General features: G+C 34.9%; 1 protein-coding gene and 2 pseudogenes across 4 annotated transcripts in view; 1 reads left to right on the forward strand and 2 right to left on the reverse strand.

Moving 5' to 3' along the window:
* SLC44A1 (solute carrier family 44 member 1) overlaps positions 1–17,634 on the reverse strand; it is a 161,988-nt gene that overhangs the window by 50,693 nt on the left and 93,661 nt on the right. For all 4 annotated transcript variants that reach the window (XM_016156074.2, XM_016156072.2, XM_036218268.1 and 1 more), the window contains 7 exons: positions 12,305–12,474; positions 10,075–10,164; positions 7,580–7,719; positions 6,073–6,259; positions 4,985–5,150; positions 4,070–4,226; positions 3,367–3,450 (listed from right to left, as the gene is read on the reverse strand). In XM_016156074.2, the coding sequence (XP_016011560.1) occupies positions 3,367–3,450; positions 4,070–4,226; positions 4,985–5,150; positions 6,073–6,259; positions 7,580–7,719; positions 10,075–10,164; positions 12,305–12,474 (994 nt within the window). The remainder of the gene's footprint in view (positions 1–3,366; positions 3,451–4,069; positions 4,227–4,984; positions 5,151–6,072; positions 6,260–7,579; positions 7,720–10,074; positions 10,165–12,304; positions 12,475–17,634) is intronic.
* LOC118600623 lies at positions 6,376–6,494 on the forward strand (annotated as a pseudogene).
* LOC118600538 lies at positions 11,196–11,314 on the reverse strand (annotated as a pseudogene).

Genomic DNA, 17,634 nt, shown 5'->3' on the forward strand with positions numbered 1-17,634 from the left:
CTTTGTAAATAAAGTTTTACTGAAGTACAGCCACGCTCATTTGTTTACATGTTGTTTATGGCTGTTTTAACGCTACGACAGAAATAAGCAAATGTGACAGAGGCTACATATGGCCCGCAAAGCCAAACATATTTACTCCCCCATCCTAAGACATGATCAAGAGACTAATGAACCAGCTATAGCTGTCCCTTGCTATTGAGTCTAGGATGCCTGATGATACTCAAATCTGAGTGTGCTCAAGTCCCTTAGATAAAATGGCAAAATATTTGCATATAATTGACACACGTCCTCCTGTATACTTTTTAAATCATCTCTAGATTACTTATAATACCTAACACAATATAAATGCTATGTAAATTGTTGTACCATACTGTTTAGGGAGTAATGACAAGAAAAAAAAGTCCGTACATGTTCAGTACTGACACAAACATCACAGGCCTAACTACATAATACACGTTAGCAAGAACATGACACCCCCCATCCCCACCCCCAATATCTTCCAACTGCGGTTGGTTAAATACAAAGATGCAGGACCTGTGGATATGAACACACAGATACATAGGGTAAACTGTATTTAATAACAGGTTTTCCGTAGGAAAATGCCCTACGATATTTACTATATATATATTATGAGATGCTTCCTGAAGTATAAAAACCATTATACTGTCTAGAATCAAGGATATTAGAAAACCCATTTAAATCAATTACGTACTGTCTTAAACCTCACCTCTGCAATAAGGACAGACAGCTCTCTCTTAACTGTTCGACCCTTTGCAGTTTGAACATGACTTTCCTGAAAGAGGAGGCAAAAGCAAGAGAGGATCCACACTCCTCCCATCTCTCTGCACTGTCCATCAGAGCAGTTGACCAGCGGACATCATGAGCAGGTCCAACACTTCCAAACTAAACTCGAAAAGCTTTTTTGTCACCCTCATGAATTTTCAGAAGAGTCAGTTTATTTGAGAACTATTATTATTCCTTCTCCGCTGTTTCTTTCTTCTCCCCTCACTTTGCCCCACCCATTCCATCTACTTTTAGAGCAGAAGCCTATTTACTGGTAGATGGGGAAGGAGGTGGAATGGTTTCTTTTCTCTACTCCTCAGGTCCAGGGTAGGATAGGCTCATAACAATGTAGCCTTCTTGGCAATATTCCAACAGATCTGTGCAACTCCTCTGTATTTGACCTAACTGAAAACAGTAAGTGGATATTTACTCCCACTCCCAAGGCAGCTAAATGAGCTGAATGTGATATACAAAGGTCAAGATGACCTCTTCGGGAAGAAAAAATGTGCTACAGATCACAGCAGGTTAATAAAGTTTCTCTCCGCTTCTGTAACTTCTAGTCAAAAAGGATTCACGCTAAGGTTCTCAAAAAATTCTGAGCCCTTTGTAGCTTTCCCTAATAACTACTCTCTGAGCTTTCTGCAGACTGCTTAGCTCAGATTTTTAGAACCCATCCACCTTCTTCTCAGACAGCCTACCTGATCTTGAGCTAAACCACCCATAGAGAGGCGTCACATTACCATTTTGCTTGTACCCAACATCTGCTCGGGCAGGACATAGGCTTGAAACTATTCAACTCTCAGAGCAAAATAAACGATGATCACCACCTAGGCATCTTTTGAAAAGCACACCTATTACCCCAAGTGGTCACTGGCAGCATTCTGTGTGACAGGACATAGTGAAAAAGCAGTGATCATGTGGAAGACATATGTCAGGGCAGAGGGCCACCATGCAGGGAACGGCAGCCTGCTTGGTCATCTGTCCCAGTGCTCGGCCTCCTCGTATTCACACCGTCCATTCTTTCCTCACTTGAGGATCTAGAAATTCTTTTAAAGTTTAAAATCTTACATAAAAAGTCACTTAATAAGGGCAAGCTGGACAGTCATGGTAGGAAAAGGAGACTAGGATATGTGTAACTCTACGTGTGGATCATTATAAATTAAATAAGGGAAAGGGCAATTAAAATGATCCCTTTCTCATTTTGAGTAAGGGAGGGAGTGGTCACAAAGTCAAATTTACACCACAGATTTTATTCATTTTGGTTCCAAGTTTTTAGACTTTTAAAGGGTCATCGGAATTAAACCTGTGTTGCAAATCTTAAATTTAAACAGATTTTCTTTAAAACTGTCTCTTGTCTTAGTTTATAGCACGATACGTAAAAATTTGAGATGTCTGCATATTCTCTATACACCATACTTTAGTTTTCTTTATACTGCATAAAAGTACGTATGTAGTTATACAAGAGGTAGTGTTACATCCTTGGAAGAGCTAGGCAAAATGAGATTTGGAAACTGCCTCTACCTCTAGGTTATGTGGTTGGCCCTAAGATGCCAGACTGTTTTCTCATCTGTAAAACAGAGGAAATGAGTCTTTCTTACAGAGTTGTGGAGAGAAAGTGATAAAGTATTTAAAGTGCTTAGTGTAGTATCAGATAGTAGGTGCTCAAAAAATATTCTCTACAACTCCTACTCATACTATGTAGAGAAAAGCTTCATAATTTTAAGAGCTTATCAGCCAGACAGCAGATACCTTCCGGGTTAAATATACTATCTCCAAATAGAGCCAAAGTAAACCAAAGTCTGAGAGAAACAGATTCTTGCTGTAACAATCTCTCTACCTCAAGTGAATTTTACCTGTTAGATTAGATACATAATCCCCTTCATGTAACACTAAGATAAGCACCTACAAAAACAAAAAGCAGTTCACAGTTCACTGTTTATTTGCAAAACTCTAACACCTATGCTATAAATACTAAATGGCTCATTTTAAAAATCTAAAGCTCTTTTTTGAAGACAGCTGTATTTCCCACGCTGTGTGGCACTGGAGCATGATTTGGAATTGTGGAATTTCATACAGTGCTGCAAAATGACTCTGGCCTATCCTACCCCCATATCAACACTCTTCTTTACTATTATCCTCTGTATTCTTTAAAACAGTGGCAACAAACTGGTGGCCCACAGACAACTGACATTGTGTGGCCTAAAGACCTATTTGCTCTGGCTCACTCAGAGTTATTTTTTAAAAAAAGAATTAAAGAACTATGGCTAGAGTAGAGAGATTCTTAGGGAAAATAAAAGATGAAAGAATATGAATTAAGGGATGAATGTCCTTCCTGAGAGATCAATCCTAATGATATTTTATCCATGTATTATAATTAATTAATAATGAGCCTTCGTGAGAATGTACGGTACTTTGAAAAATAAGAGTATGATTGAAATAGATATACTTGATCAAAATACAATGTATAACACCAGGAGAAAAAAATAACATCTTTCATCTAAGCGCAATGATTTTATCTTGGAAGAAGAAATAACAAACCTATCTTTAAAAATGAATGTTAGATTTATTTTTAAAATATTTTACCTGATTTAAATAATTTAGGCACTTTTCAAGACACCAAAGGCAACAAATGCAAGATTTCAGCAGACATCGAGCACAGGCATTTTCCTGGAAAGAAGAAAAAGTTGAAAATATTAAAAAACTTTAGAATCAAACCATCATAAAGGATACTCCAAATGTTCAAAAAATAAACAAAAATTTAAAAAAATCACAACTTATGCTTCAAAGCCTCCATATCCATTCTTTTTCCCTCAAACTGTAATGGCCGAATTATTTTTAATTAGTTCAACATTTATTTAGGATCTACTGTATGTAAGATAATATAATACAGACACTAGTGCTATGAAAGTGGAGAACAGAGAGAGACAACATCACTTGGGAGATGGGAGAAATCAAGGACGGTTTCTAGGAAGAGGCGGCATTTCTGCTAAGCTATGTTGAAATGTGTGTTATTTGCACAGTCATGATTAGGGAAGAGGTTCTAAAAAGGAAAGTGAGTGAGATACAGAGGAAGAGAAGCACAGGACACTTTCAGAAACCAGTGATGAGATGGATTTCGCCACAACATATGGAGTACAAGAATGGGGAAGGATTGGGTTCTACTCTGCCAGGACCTTAAAGAAAACAGTCGCAGTTTGGACTTAAAACATCACTGGGTGCTTTACCACATACAAAATCAAGGTATGGATGTGCCCACGAAAAGTCCAATGAAGTATTTTTCCCTTACCTTTCCTTTCAGCTGACTGTGAAGGTACATAAGGATCATTCGTGGAATTTTGACTAGTGTGATGATGAAAGATCCTTTTGCCACAGTACCAAGGTGATAACGAATAAGACGACTCACTGATGCCAAAATAGGTGTAAATGGCAAATTCCTTTTATCCCTATTTTTAAATTGACCAAAAAGACAATTAAAACAAAGGCTAGATCAGGATGGAAACACAGGAATGGTTCAGACTCCAATGCAGTAAAAATTAGTTCATTTTTCTTTTTCGAAGCTTTATAACAAAATGGCAAAGTAATATACTACAACTAATATAAATGCTACAAATGTACCATATAAAAATTAATGTTTCATTTCTCTATGGTAGTTTCATGAGGTTCTTATGCTCCAATATTTTAAGTTAAATAAAATTATGCTTTGAAGGCTCTCATTAGTGAATACTTATAAAGTTAATTGTACAATCAGAAAATAGAACTTTAAAAGTTGTTCAATCTAGACCAGGTACTTCATTATAATAGAGATCTATGAGGTCTACAGCTTATATTCAGCTCTGACTGAAGTTAGGAAATTGTTCTCATCCAAACAAATTAAAAAGGTTTGTTGTCCTTTGATAGACTTTTATATAAAGCAAAAGTACATAAAACACTACTACAAGATTCGTTCTTCTGCTAAATATAATTTATGTTATATCATGGCCTGTCATTCTGATTAATTTTTGAGAAAGTTTTAGAAATGTGTGAAAAATCAAATAACCACCTCTTATTTTCTTACCTTCCAGATTGATGAACTCTAACATTTTGTCATATTCACTTCCAATTACCTTTTAAAGAAATGAAACTCTTACAAGCCTCAGTTCCATTCCTTTCAGGCACAATCACTTACATGACCTTAAGTTTTCTGACAAGTATAAATTCTCACCTAGTAAAATAGTACGTTACCACAGCTCCAGCCACAGTCATCTGCTGACATGCTAGGATGAATTCACTGATCCAAATCAGGCCCACCACATGGTACCACCACATGTACTGCAGAGGCCCAGAAACTCTGAACTCCACGAAGCCTTGGTCGTTCTGAACAGCGCTGCCTAGGAAAAAGGGAGGGAGGGAAAAAGATGCGCGTAAAGTATAAATCAAGAAATATGGCTATTAAATTCAAGAGATTAATTTCCAATAAGAGGTCCCTATCGCCCAAACACAAACTTTGTGATCACAGCGTTATTTCATTAGAGGTCAAAAATAATTATCATTTGAAAAGTTGTGAAGCCAAACATTATCAATTAAGCAGTTTGTTTTCCCCAAAGCCATCATGCATGGCTTTTAAAATGTGTTCTATTTTATTTAGCTGGAGTACATATTATCAAATACTTCAATTTTTTTTTCAGATCTATTACTTGTCCAATAATTATAGACCTAAATTATTAGCAAAGTACAGAAATTCATATTATATATTCAACTGGTGGATATGTGATGAATGGCCAGAGAAGTTAGATTCACTTTACTAATTTTACACCACTCCTCACAATTAATTCCATTTCGGTATAATCTTTGATTTTAAGAATGAGTACAAGCAAATTTTATAGTCTATGTTCTGTACCATCACTAGGAGTGCTAGCTGGGTTTGAGTCATTTCCAAACTATAAAATCCAAAGGAGGCGAGTTGATCTTTAACTATTACTGGGGTTTGAGGCAAATCCAAAGTGGTACTGCATCCATTGGTTCATCTTGGAATAGATCCAAATGTGAATCAGTATAGGAGCTTACCTCAAATCCATAACCATCTCAAAATAGGATACAATTTCAGACTTTGCCTGGTTTACACTCACTTTGCTAGTATAATCTAAAAATCATGAATAGAAAATGGGTAATTAAAAAGCCATAACCACTGCTAGTTCTGATGGTGAGTAGACCTTAGTCAACAAATATTGGAAGAATTAAACCTCTTTGATGTTAAATATGCTAATGCAAATCAAATTAATTACTAAAAGAAAGAGCAACATGTCCTCTTACCAGCAGTGCCAAGAAAAAGAAGTGTCATGATCCAGTACGCCCAAAACAGAACAAGAGCAAAGAAAGTCCAAAAGGGCTGGAAGACTAGCAGCGGCAGGTGAATGAAGACCTTGCCAGCCACATGGAACAAGGCGATGGTGAGGGCAACACGTTTACGCATAACCAACATTATCAGGAACAAGATCACCTGGGTGGAGAGAATAGAGGGAAAGGTGCCAGTTACCATTGTAAGCCGTGAAAATAGAAACTGAATGACGGCGGAAATTTTTAACATAACCCTTCATTCTAAAATGTGGAAGCTTCGTCTATAGCCATGCCACCTTGAACAAGCCCGATCCCATCTGATCTCGGAAGCTAAGAAGAGTTGGTCCTCGTTAGTACTTGGATGGGAGACCACCTAGGAACACCAGGTTCTGTAGGTGTAAAAAAATAAAAAATAAATAAAATAAAATGTGGACGTTTCACTCTCTGAATCCCCAAAATACTTTATTAGTCTGTATCTCTCTTGCAGCACTTCCTTTCAATCGTATGTTGAAAATGTCTTAAAGCTAAATAAAAAGATTTCTCAATTTATTAATAAATCCCAGAATTCTTTTCCTTTTCCTTTCTTCACTCATTATGATTCAAAACTCTTTTGTTAGTCAGGATCAGACACTTAATTTATTTGAACAGATGCATGCTTGTCACTCCAAAGACCAGGAGAGAGGAAGCATGCCGTGACTGTACCTCCTTAAGAAGAAGGTCCACGCGATTCACCCTTTGTTCGCCAGCTCCCCCACCCTCCTGCCCTGATGCCTAGTACAGGAAATCATGTTTAAAAGATGATTAATAAATATTTATAAAATAATAACAAATATCTTTTGTCACCTATGGTTTTATGATGGTTTTCTTATTATTTTTTTTGTTTCTAACGTTCAATAAAAAGCTTGGGATTACACCTAGAGGTGAACTGAGGTGTTTTTTCCTTTTTTCAAAGAGGAACAATAGATATGAGTATAGATTATTTAACCACATGTTAATCAGTGATTTTATTGTCTAATGGTTAGGCAGAGAAGCTCACCTATATTTTTGAAATAATATTGTTAAAACAAAAGTTTAACAGGAAAAAATGGGAAACTAATTAGTAAACAAGTAAATGAAATGATCTGAGGTGACTTTTTCCTTAACATGCTTTTCTATAATAAAGAGAACTGTTTTTGAAAAGGTAATTACATTATCTCAAGCCAAGAAGAAGTATATTCTTACTAGTAAGTGAGAATGTAAATATTATAAGTGAAATTCTTCTCAAAAATCAGGCAGTGCAGAACAAAAACGTCACATCAAATAGCCCTCATCAATTAGGGAAGTCTTTTGAAGACTTTTTAGTGTGCCATACTCTGTGGAACAGATTTTATCTAATGGAGATCAAAGTTACTCATGCAATAGCTAGAGGTGAGTTTCTGTTCCATTAATGATCTTTCGTAAATAAAAACATAAACCTAAAAGATACACTTAAACCTATACTCACTGTGAACACTGTAGCTGAAATAGCATAGATGAGGAGGGCCCGGAGATTGTCTTCAGCTATCTGAAGCTGTTCAGGAATAACTGTTTCTTTGGGAGACTTTCTTTGCTTTGCATACAGCCACCACAGTACACCTGTGCCACCTGAAGATAAATAAAATTGTTTTTGCAATAATTTTAGCATTTTAAAAAAACACATAACATAAATCCTCAATTTTCTGGACCCTTTCGCTGCATCACTATAGGACTAATGCAGCAGCAATCCATTTGACTGGGAGGTTACATAGCTATATCTTTTTTTGCCAGCATAAGAGAAGCTCCAGTTTACTCACTACTATCTTCCACATTAGACACTTATACATTTTCCAGTGTGTCAAATAAACTTCTTTCAACTGTATTTATGATTAACTTTGAAGCTGAAAGAGAGCCAGCAAAGACAGATACCCCTGAGAGGAATTGGTCACACAGAGAGCTCCACTGCCTGTTTAAGCTGGGGAGCCTGTAGGAAGCAAGCAGGGTCTTAAGAGTCAGCAATAAAGCTGAGGAAGGCAAAGATCATCTCTGCTAAACTCACCACAGTCACCCCAGCACCGAGCACCAACACAGTTATACACTTGATGAAATATTTGTACAATGAATAAACAAAGATCAAAAGAGTAGTTCCCATCAAAGGTAGGAACAAAGACAGGAAATCTTTGAAAAGCAATGGGTGCTTTATCTTCTTTACTGGTTCAGAGAGTCCAAGGATAAGTTAAAAATTATATAAACATCTAGGCAGGTGAAACAGGTTATGGTAAGAGGAACAAAATTTGTACTGGTCTCCAAGTTCTTTTCTGATATAAAGTACAGATACAAGGGAATATATTGCACCTCAAGAATTTTATATGGAACAAATTCAATAATCGCATATGAAGGTAAAGATAAACAGATAATTAAGAATAGAGAATACATATAACCCTTAAGATCTTCATGAATAAGTAACCTGAATTCAGATTCTGGGCTAAACAAAGATGAACTTAAACCAAGAGCTCAAGAATGAAGGTTTATGAAAACAGGACCAGCAGTTCTCACTAAAACCAATATAGAAAAACTTGCAAGGCAAAAGGAAGTTTGCAAGGCAAAAGGAAGAAAAATTCTTTAAAAAAATAAAATAATGTCTTAACTTTAATAATAACCTGAATACTAAAAAGTGGGAGTGGGCAGAAGGGAGTGAGGGGAAGAGGAAGAAAAACTTATGCTAAATTTAAAGAGGTAGCGGATAAGTCTACATATACGATTTTATTTCATCCTTTAATAAACACAGAATTCTAGATTAAAGAACATTTTCTAAAAATGTGCAACTTACCAACTGCAGAAGTAAAAATAAAATGTACATCATTCAAAGCAAGGGTGAAAATAACCAAAGAAAATATAGTTCATATTGCAAATATAGGGAAAACAAAATTAGAAAGTATAAATTTAAGGAAAACATAAAACAGATGACATCAGTAAGACCAAGCATACTAGTTAGTATTATAAATGCAATGGGGACAAATTCCTCTACCAAAAAAAGTTTTACATTGGGTTAAAATTTTTTTTAACTATATATATATATATATATTACATATACACATGCACACACACATGCATGAAAAGGTCTGGGTTTCAAATGCTAACAGTGGTGAACTGAGAGACAGGGGGTAAATATAGTTATAAAAATTTTAAAGGCGAAGTAAACACTCTTCTTTAAAGACAAGAAATAGCATGTGAAAATAAAATGTTTATTTTCTTTTTTATTTTCATTTCTATTTTTTACCATGGAAGTAGTTAGATACCATAAGTAGGTATCACATTTATAACTGGGAAAGGGAAATTATTTTTTTTAAGACAATAAACACAGAGAGCCATGAAAGTTTCATTACAAATAGTAAAACAAAAACAGAAAATAGAATGCCAATAAAAAAATGAGTAATAAAATTTTAAACACATGGTGCGCGCACGCGCGCACGCGCGCGCGCGCACACACACACACACACACACACACACACACACTGCCAGAAATACTTTTCAACCAAAAAGAACTTCAATCCTTGAGAATGGCTGCTTCAGGCCTTTAAAAAGAGAAAGATAAAAAGAAAGGGTCCCTTCACTTGCTGGGCAGGGAACACTGCAGAATCAAGTGAAAATTAAAGGGCCAGAAGCAGAACAGAGCCTCAATTGCTGTCTTTTCTCTTGGGCTCTTACCCCAAAACGAATACTAACAAAAATATGTTAGGTCCTTTTAAAAAAAAATCTCCATTTGCTTTTATTCCAAATGCTAATGACCTTGCCATTTTATGTGATTCTGTGATCTCATAAGTGAACTCACTTCAATATAAAACATTTACCAGTCTCTTTACAATTTAATTTATGAGCAGACAATTAGTGAAAATAATCAAAGTAGTTCCGAGTTGAGGGAATATCAAAAGCAATTTTTAATTCTCAATTTTAATACTGAAAAAAAAGAACTAAGCAGCTTACCAAGTGAACCCAGTATGACCAGAATTGTTACGATCCACACAAGTACTCTTGATATATACCTGATTATCACCATCAAAATCATGGACAGAACTGTAGGGAAGATAAATAGAGAACATGTAGAATATTGTTGGAAAACATCGGAAAATATAAAGAAAAACTATTTCAATTGTTTTCTCCTAAAGAAATAATTTGTTGCTATTGACATAACAAGTTTATGACCCCATTTTGGGTAAGAAACTGGTTGCTTTTGCATTTTAACTTTGTTATTTGTACCATGTGAATAGTACAAAGGCACCTAACCATGGGTTTATAAACAACAAAAAAGAATACATGCAAATGTGCATGGTGACTCAAAAACAAGACAGAACTGTTGTGGATTCACCACAGGAAGGCATCAGAACTCACATGCAAACACACATGCCAACACACAAAGTGCAGAGAATGACATGTCATGTTGGTGACCAGAAAAATTATCACACGTAGGCAGAGAGATCAATTAAATCAGGTGTTACACTTCTTTGAGTAATCTATGCATTTCAGGACCAACTTCTCGGATGGCTGGGCAACAAGCTAGACAGTATTCTATCTTTTTCTAGTTGTTTCTCTTCTAAAATTCCAAGAGATGGTCTGACCGTATGGAATAATATCCTGAAACCTACTAAGAACAAAAGTCCTCTCTGACCTCATTGATCGACTTGGGTCCTGATTGCAAAGCTCTTCAAAAAGGAGCGAAGCTTACTTTGAGTCATTAGCCAGTTCTTCTTCCCATCCCAAGCTAAATTCCAACATGCTAAAATCTCAAGTGAAAAATCTCAAAAAAGAAAGTGGGAGAATTTAACCCTTTTAAGAGTAAACCTGTGTCTGAAATCATACTTTGTTCATCTTTAATTATCCAAAGGCTCACTTCACAAACAAATAGACAAAGATATTAAGACTCACAAGAGAACCATTCTAATTTAAAAAATGGATTTCTAATGAACTAATGACATTATCACCACTATTTTTAAGATTTAGTTTTCTTCTTCTACTTTTTTTTTTTAGGTGAGGCAACCCTTGGTTCACCTCACGGATTGCAAGGACCTTGTCAGTTTACAATCCCTTATTTTTTATTTTTTTTTTTACGCCTACAGCACCTGGTCTTCCTAGGTGGTCTCCCATCCAAATATTAACCAGGCCCAACTCTGCTTAGCTTCCGAGATCAGATGGGATCAGGCTTATTCAGGGTGGCATGGCCGTAGACTTTTTTTTTTTTAATTGATAAAGTATTCAACTATTTCAGAAGCCAAATAATTTTTATATAAAGCTAGACTAACAGTCAAGTTTTGGGGGGTCATTTGCAAAGCCAAATAAATGGTTGGGATCTCTGATGTGGTGTCGTTATTAAAGTACTCAACTTTTGTAATAAATGTCCAGGAACCAAAAACATATGGGAGCATCACAAATACCACAGAAAGAGCTTTTCATATGGACAGCTTTATTTCAATTGAGTCAAGAACTATCTGAGGAAAAAGGAAATGCTCTCTAATGACAAGATGGAAATACGGCTAGTCTTCTCAATTACTATAATTGTTGTTAACAAGCATAAATGCCCATTTTACTACTATAATGAAACGGTTATTTGGTTACTGTAACAGTTTACTTCTCCAAACTATATGTATAGAGTACATATAGTTATTGGCTAATACAGGAGTTTACACCTTGAAAATAACAGTTTTATTTGATAATATTTTATCTGCTTATTGACCAGAAAACTCAATGGCTAACAAGTGGAGATTTCCTAATTTTTCCAGCAATACAGTGACATTTTAAACTGCTGCAATAAAAATTACATATTTCAAAAGTAATCTATCAGAAATCTATGTTTTTTGATAAAAACATATAAGAAAATATGTGGCTTCTTTTTATAAGCAAATAAGCCAAAAATGAGATTCAAAACCAAAAACAAAGGGGCATCAATTATTTAAAAGAAGGTTCCTGCTTTAATGTTAAAGGTTATTACAGACTTAATCAAAGTTTGGGAAAACACCAGTTTTCTCCAATGAGAGAAAAAGAAATGAGTTTCAGATATATATACATATTTATAACTATATATAATCTGAAACAATTATTTTGGCTATGGGAAGTTCGACATTTTACAAGTATCCCCGGTTGTATTCATATTTTGGTTAAAAGACAAAACAGTCTTCTTCTGCAGTACTATGCAATAGCTAATAATGAGAAAAACAATTACCTAGTGATAACAAGCAAAGTCCCAATATAATTTCTTTGCTGGTCATTACTCCACTAATCAGCCTGTGTAAGACACTATTGTCACTGACAAAGGTGATCAGGGCCTCTGCAAACTTGGCATAGCAGGAAATGTTCACAGGAGCACAGCGATGGAAGAATGGAATAGGTGCACTGGTGACACAAGAAAAAAAAAATCAGAAAAAAAATTACTCCTACTTAATATAAATGCCACATCAAACACACAAATGAAAGGTGAATATGACTGCAATACACTCCACCCTCCACACATCATATGGAAGCTAAGAGCTGTGAGCTTAATGCTATGAAGATGACTGTCATGGGTAGTGATGCAAATCTTACCACGAACCTTATCAAAGAGGGTGGAGTGCATATTCCGACAGAAGACATTACCCTCCCCTTCTGAAAAGAAACACACGCACACATGGACACACACATACGCACACACAAAACTAGTGAAAGCAAAACCAAGCACTTAAACTCCTCAGCCTACACATCTATCAATCCAGGGGCAGATGGCAAAACTTACAAACGTGTACTTCATTGAACTCAAAATGAATTTTTGCTGTAAGCTACTTAAACAAACACGTGCTTTTGCTTGAAATGTGCCACCGTCAACAGAATGTTTCGTCTATCAGAACAGCATATAAAAACTTAGATTAAAAAAGGTGTTTGGGCACAAGCTTAATAACTCTCATATAAATTAAGTCATGCCAAGACATCAACAGACAGCATAATACGCAGCTATTTTAAAACAATAACCATGAATACCAAGGTATGGAAATATTTATGATGTAATATTACAAGAGAAAAAAATTATATCTAGTGTGATGATTGCATCTTTGCATAAAAATATATAACACTTAAGAATGGAAACAAAAAATATAAACAAATGAAAAATGTCTGATTTGGCAGGGTCATGGGATTTTGGGTTATTTACTTTCTTTTTATATGTTGTTATTATGAGATTATTTGTGTCCAAAAATGACCTAATCAGTTATACCAGGTTTATAAGGACTGCAGCTTTTACTTGTGAAAAACCATAATTTTGTGCAAACTGTGACATATATCAGGTTAGTTATTAACATGGATCTACTTTAGCTTTTGAGAGGATGGTATACATCTAATTAATAAGAGCTTCTAAACAAAGCCCTGTGAAGCCCTCAGTTGTGATTTGTTTGGATTCTAAGAGAGCCCATATGTGTGTCAATGCACAAATATACACTTATGTGTTCATTAAGTTAAAATTTAGCTGCTACTAACATAAATCCCACATCTTCAGATTTGTTTGTAGGACTGTCAGTCATGGCTCTAACATAGCATTTTTGACTGGAATACTATAAGTATTTTCTTATTCTGAATGGCTAAGATTATATAGTTGGGCACCAAGTTCCAAGATTTCTAATTTCAGCAAAGCAACTTTCTGTGACCCCAAGTAAAATGCTTTGTTTCATTCCTCAAAAACCCATAAGAATATAAATAATGTATTGATTTTCCTTAAATGTTGGTAAATGAGTACCACAGGGAGTAAGAATAAGCAATATTTTCAATGCTATTAAACTTCACGGAACAATAAAATAATATAATTTTAAAGATCTAGCATTACCTTAGTTATGCTTCAGTAAAATGTATCTGAAAATAATGATGTGACAATATGACAAGAGTGTTTATTTTTAAAAATTTGCCTCTTGCGACCTGTGGGTGTATCTGCGCACACCTCCAAAATGGTGTTAGTGAAATGGTTTCAGCGAAAGTTAATGCCAAAGATTTGATACTTTGTCGGAAACTGCAGAAAGCCAGAGCACTCTGAGTAATGCTTAAATTACAGGTATGTAAGTCATTGTTTTTTGACTGAAAGTTGTTTCACTAATGATATAAAAAGATATTAAATTATAAAATACTTTCAAGCGAAATGAATTCAGTTACAAATACTACAGGAAAAAATCAAATAGGATTAACTGTAAATTCCTAAGTCAATGGAGGCTGATTTGGGAAAGAAATTTTTAAACTGATAACTTTGTTGGGACCTACAACTGGTTTTTCTCCTGATGTTGTCTAGATATTGTCTCTATCACGTTAATGTCCCCATCTAAGAACTTCTAACCTTATTTTTAACTAAATTCTCATTCTATATCTTTCAAATTGAAGTCCTCTATAGCCTACGATTATGTATATTTTCACTCACTTTATTATTATTAATATCTGAAAAGACAGTGGACTTACTCCTACTCTTTCAACTAACAGATGAAGAGAGAGAGAGACAGAGACTAAGAGAGGGAGGAAAGGAGGGAGGGAGGGGGAGAGAGAGAGAAAGAGAGAGAGAGAGAGAGAGAGAGAGAGAAAGAGGATGGAGTGACATGTAGCTGTGTAATGTTAGGAGAATCACCCAGGGCTTTTAAACCCGTTTCGTTTTTTTATCAGAGGCTCCACTCTCTTTTGGAAATGATATGTACTTCTCTTTGAGTATAAAAATACCCAAATCAACATCCTGTTATGCTATGGGAGGCTGTAGGGGGAGCCACCTCTGGAGAGAATGAAGTTCGCTCTAGTTATCTGACAGGAGACGGGAAACAGGAGAACAGGGCCAAGAAAATGGGTGGATATTAAAAATAAGACAAAGGCGTCAGTATCCTTAAACTTTATGTTTAAGCTTGGAGGCAAGTGATTTAAACAGAGAGTGCATCAGAGATACATAGTTAATATATTTTCAGATATTATTATTAATAATAATAATAATAATAATGATAACATGCCCATCATAAATCAATGATTCTAAAGTAATAGGAGCAGCATGCCCTGTATCTTTGGTATTTTTCTGCTTTTCATATTTAGAATGAGAACATTGTTTTTAATAAAGAGAAAATCCTGAGTAATATCTGCTCTGAACTTACCCTTTCAAGTCATTTTTATACTGTGTATAAACACATGGTCCATTGGAAAGAGTATTTTAATATGTATCCTTCGAAGTACTGAAGCAATAAGAAGTTCCTGACTTTATAATTCAATCTATGTCAGTTAAAAAAAAAAAAATCCTGACAGCTCTAAATTTGAAAGTTATAAAATTAGCACAAGCTGATTAACTACACTGTCTAGCTGATGGTCAAAATGGTCAAAATCTGCTCTTAACCAGTATGGAAATAGAAGGCAAATAAAAGGGAGGATAATATTTGAACACAGTAGTAAAAATTAAATTCTTAGCTTTAAAGCAAAAAGTACTAGACTCTCTCATATGTCATTCTTTTATTCAACCCTTCCCCCCTCCAAAAAAAGCAATTTGACCACCCATGAGTTTTTAACATTTGAATTATTTTCTTATTTAAAAAAATCTAAGTAATCATAGCATTGATAGGGTTTGTCTTATATTTTACCGTTTAAATCTGATGTGATATAATGAATTTAAGATGAGTTAGCTGATTTCATATGCTTCTCAGGAAATAATAATTCTGAGAACCTAGTATATGATATCATTTCTACTTTAGTTAACCTATGTGACATACTCTATGGTTCTTAATTAATATAATAAAGAATTCTATTTACAGTAAGTTTTACTGCTTTTCAAATCTTTAGGAAGTCAGTGTAGTCCCATTAGGAAATGATGATGTTCCACATTATTGAAACATTAGCCAACAAGAACAAAACAAATTTATAATGACTTTTTTTAAAATTAGCCTCTCATAGGAAAATTGTATCTTACCTTGGCAAACATACTGTCTATTTGCCTTTAAGTCCAGACTATCACAATTAATGAGCTCCCTCAAAGTATGGTGACAAATAATGTCTAATATTTCTTATCCACATGCCTTTGTAAGAGAGGACAGGAGTTTGCATCTCACACAATTATAAAACAAAAAACAAAAACTAACTCAGAGGCAGACAACAGATTGATGGTTACCAGAAGGGAAGGGGAGTAGAAAGAGGGTGAAACAGGTATAGGGGGTCGATGATATGGTGACAGATGGAAATTGGACTTTTGGTAGTGCGCATGATGTAGTATATACAGATGTCGAATTATAATGCTGCACACCTGAAACTTATATAACGTTATAAGCCAATGTTACCTCAATTAAAAAAAAAAACCTTCAGGTTATAAATAAGCGATTATACATGATTTCTAATTAAAAGTTTTATTTAAGAAAGAACAATAGGGAGTTCTGGCAATATCTATATAGCACAGAAAAGACAGAAAATAAGTAAGTCAAGAATTTGATGGTAATATACAGTGGTTTTAAACATTGTACTTTATTTTTTCTCTTTCATGCCCGTACTTAAAAAAAAAACACAACAACAACAACTGTGGACTTTACAAGATCCTAGATTCAAATTCTGATTCCCAACAATTAGTTATATGGCCTTGGATAACTCATTTAACTTCTCTTATCTTCTATTTCCTCATCTACAAATTGGGATAATACCCTTAGAGAATTGCGTGAGGGGTAACCCTCATAAATACATATGAGAAACTTAATATGATGGCTGGCATATAGTAGATGATTTATAAATATTAATTTACCTTAACTCCTTAATTTAAAAAATATAAATTAATAACATTTTTTTTTTGGCTTTTAGTTTCTCGTTTTCACATTATATTATTAATTCCCCAACACCCAAGTATCCTTTCTGGCATCCAAAATTAACGTTCGATGAATAAACTGAATTTATTTAATCCATTTCTAGTACTGTAATTTTCTCTAGCTGTACCTAAATAATTAAGCATCATAAGTATATGGGCTAGCTAAGTCTCCCTGTTACTACCATGCTTAGCATGTCACCAACAGACAGTTACGAATTTGGATAAAAGATGGCCCTTTCTAGGAATTTGTTTTTAAAAGTCAAAAGCTCTTAGGAATAGTAGCCATTTGGCAATTGTATGGCACTAGTGTTTTATTGCAAATTTGTTTACTGCCTTCAGGTGCGGCAGGTGCCTGGGTATCCAGGAAGGTTGGTGGTAAGAGGGAAGCTCTAGAGGTTGAGAGAAATAACAATATATGTTTAACACATATCATCTTACTTAATTCTTACAACTCCATGACAAAGGTATTAAATTCGTATTTTATATATGTGAGAACTTGGGTTACAGAGAACTTAAGAGACTTGCTCAAGCTAACAAAGTGGTGATACAATTCATTCCCAGGCCAATTTGGGCTCAAAATTCACCTCTTTCTCTACAACTAGGGTGCTCATAGGAGGACAGCAAAAGAGATGTGAAAGATGCTAAGGGCCATTTGTCTGCATCCCAGGTTTACCTAGTGCTGGTCTTTTAGACATATAAAAAAGTCACATATGAAAAGAGACCCTACTTTTTTTTCAAGGGCA

The sequence above is a fragment of the Rousettus aegyptiacus genome, unplaced genomic scaffold (assembly GCF_014176215.1).
Source record: "Rousettus aegyptiacus isolate mRouAeg1 unplaced genomic scaffold, mRouAeg1.p scaffold_m13_p_3, whole genome shotgun sequence".
NCBI lineage: Eukaryota > Metazoa > Chordata > Mammalia > Chiroptera > Pteropodidae > Rousettus > Rousettus aegyptiacus.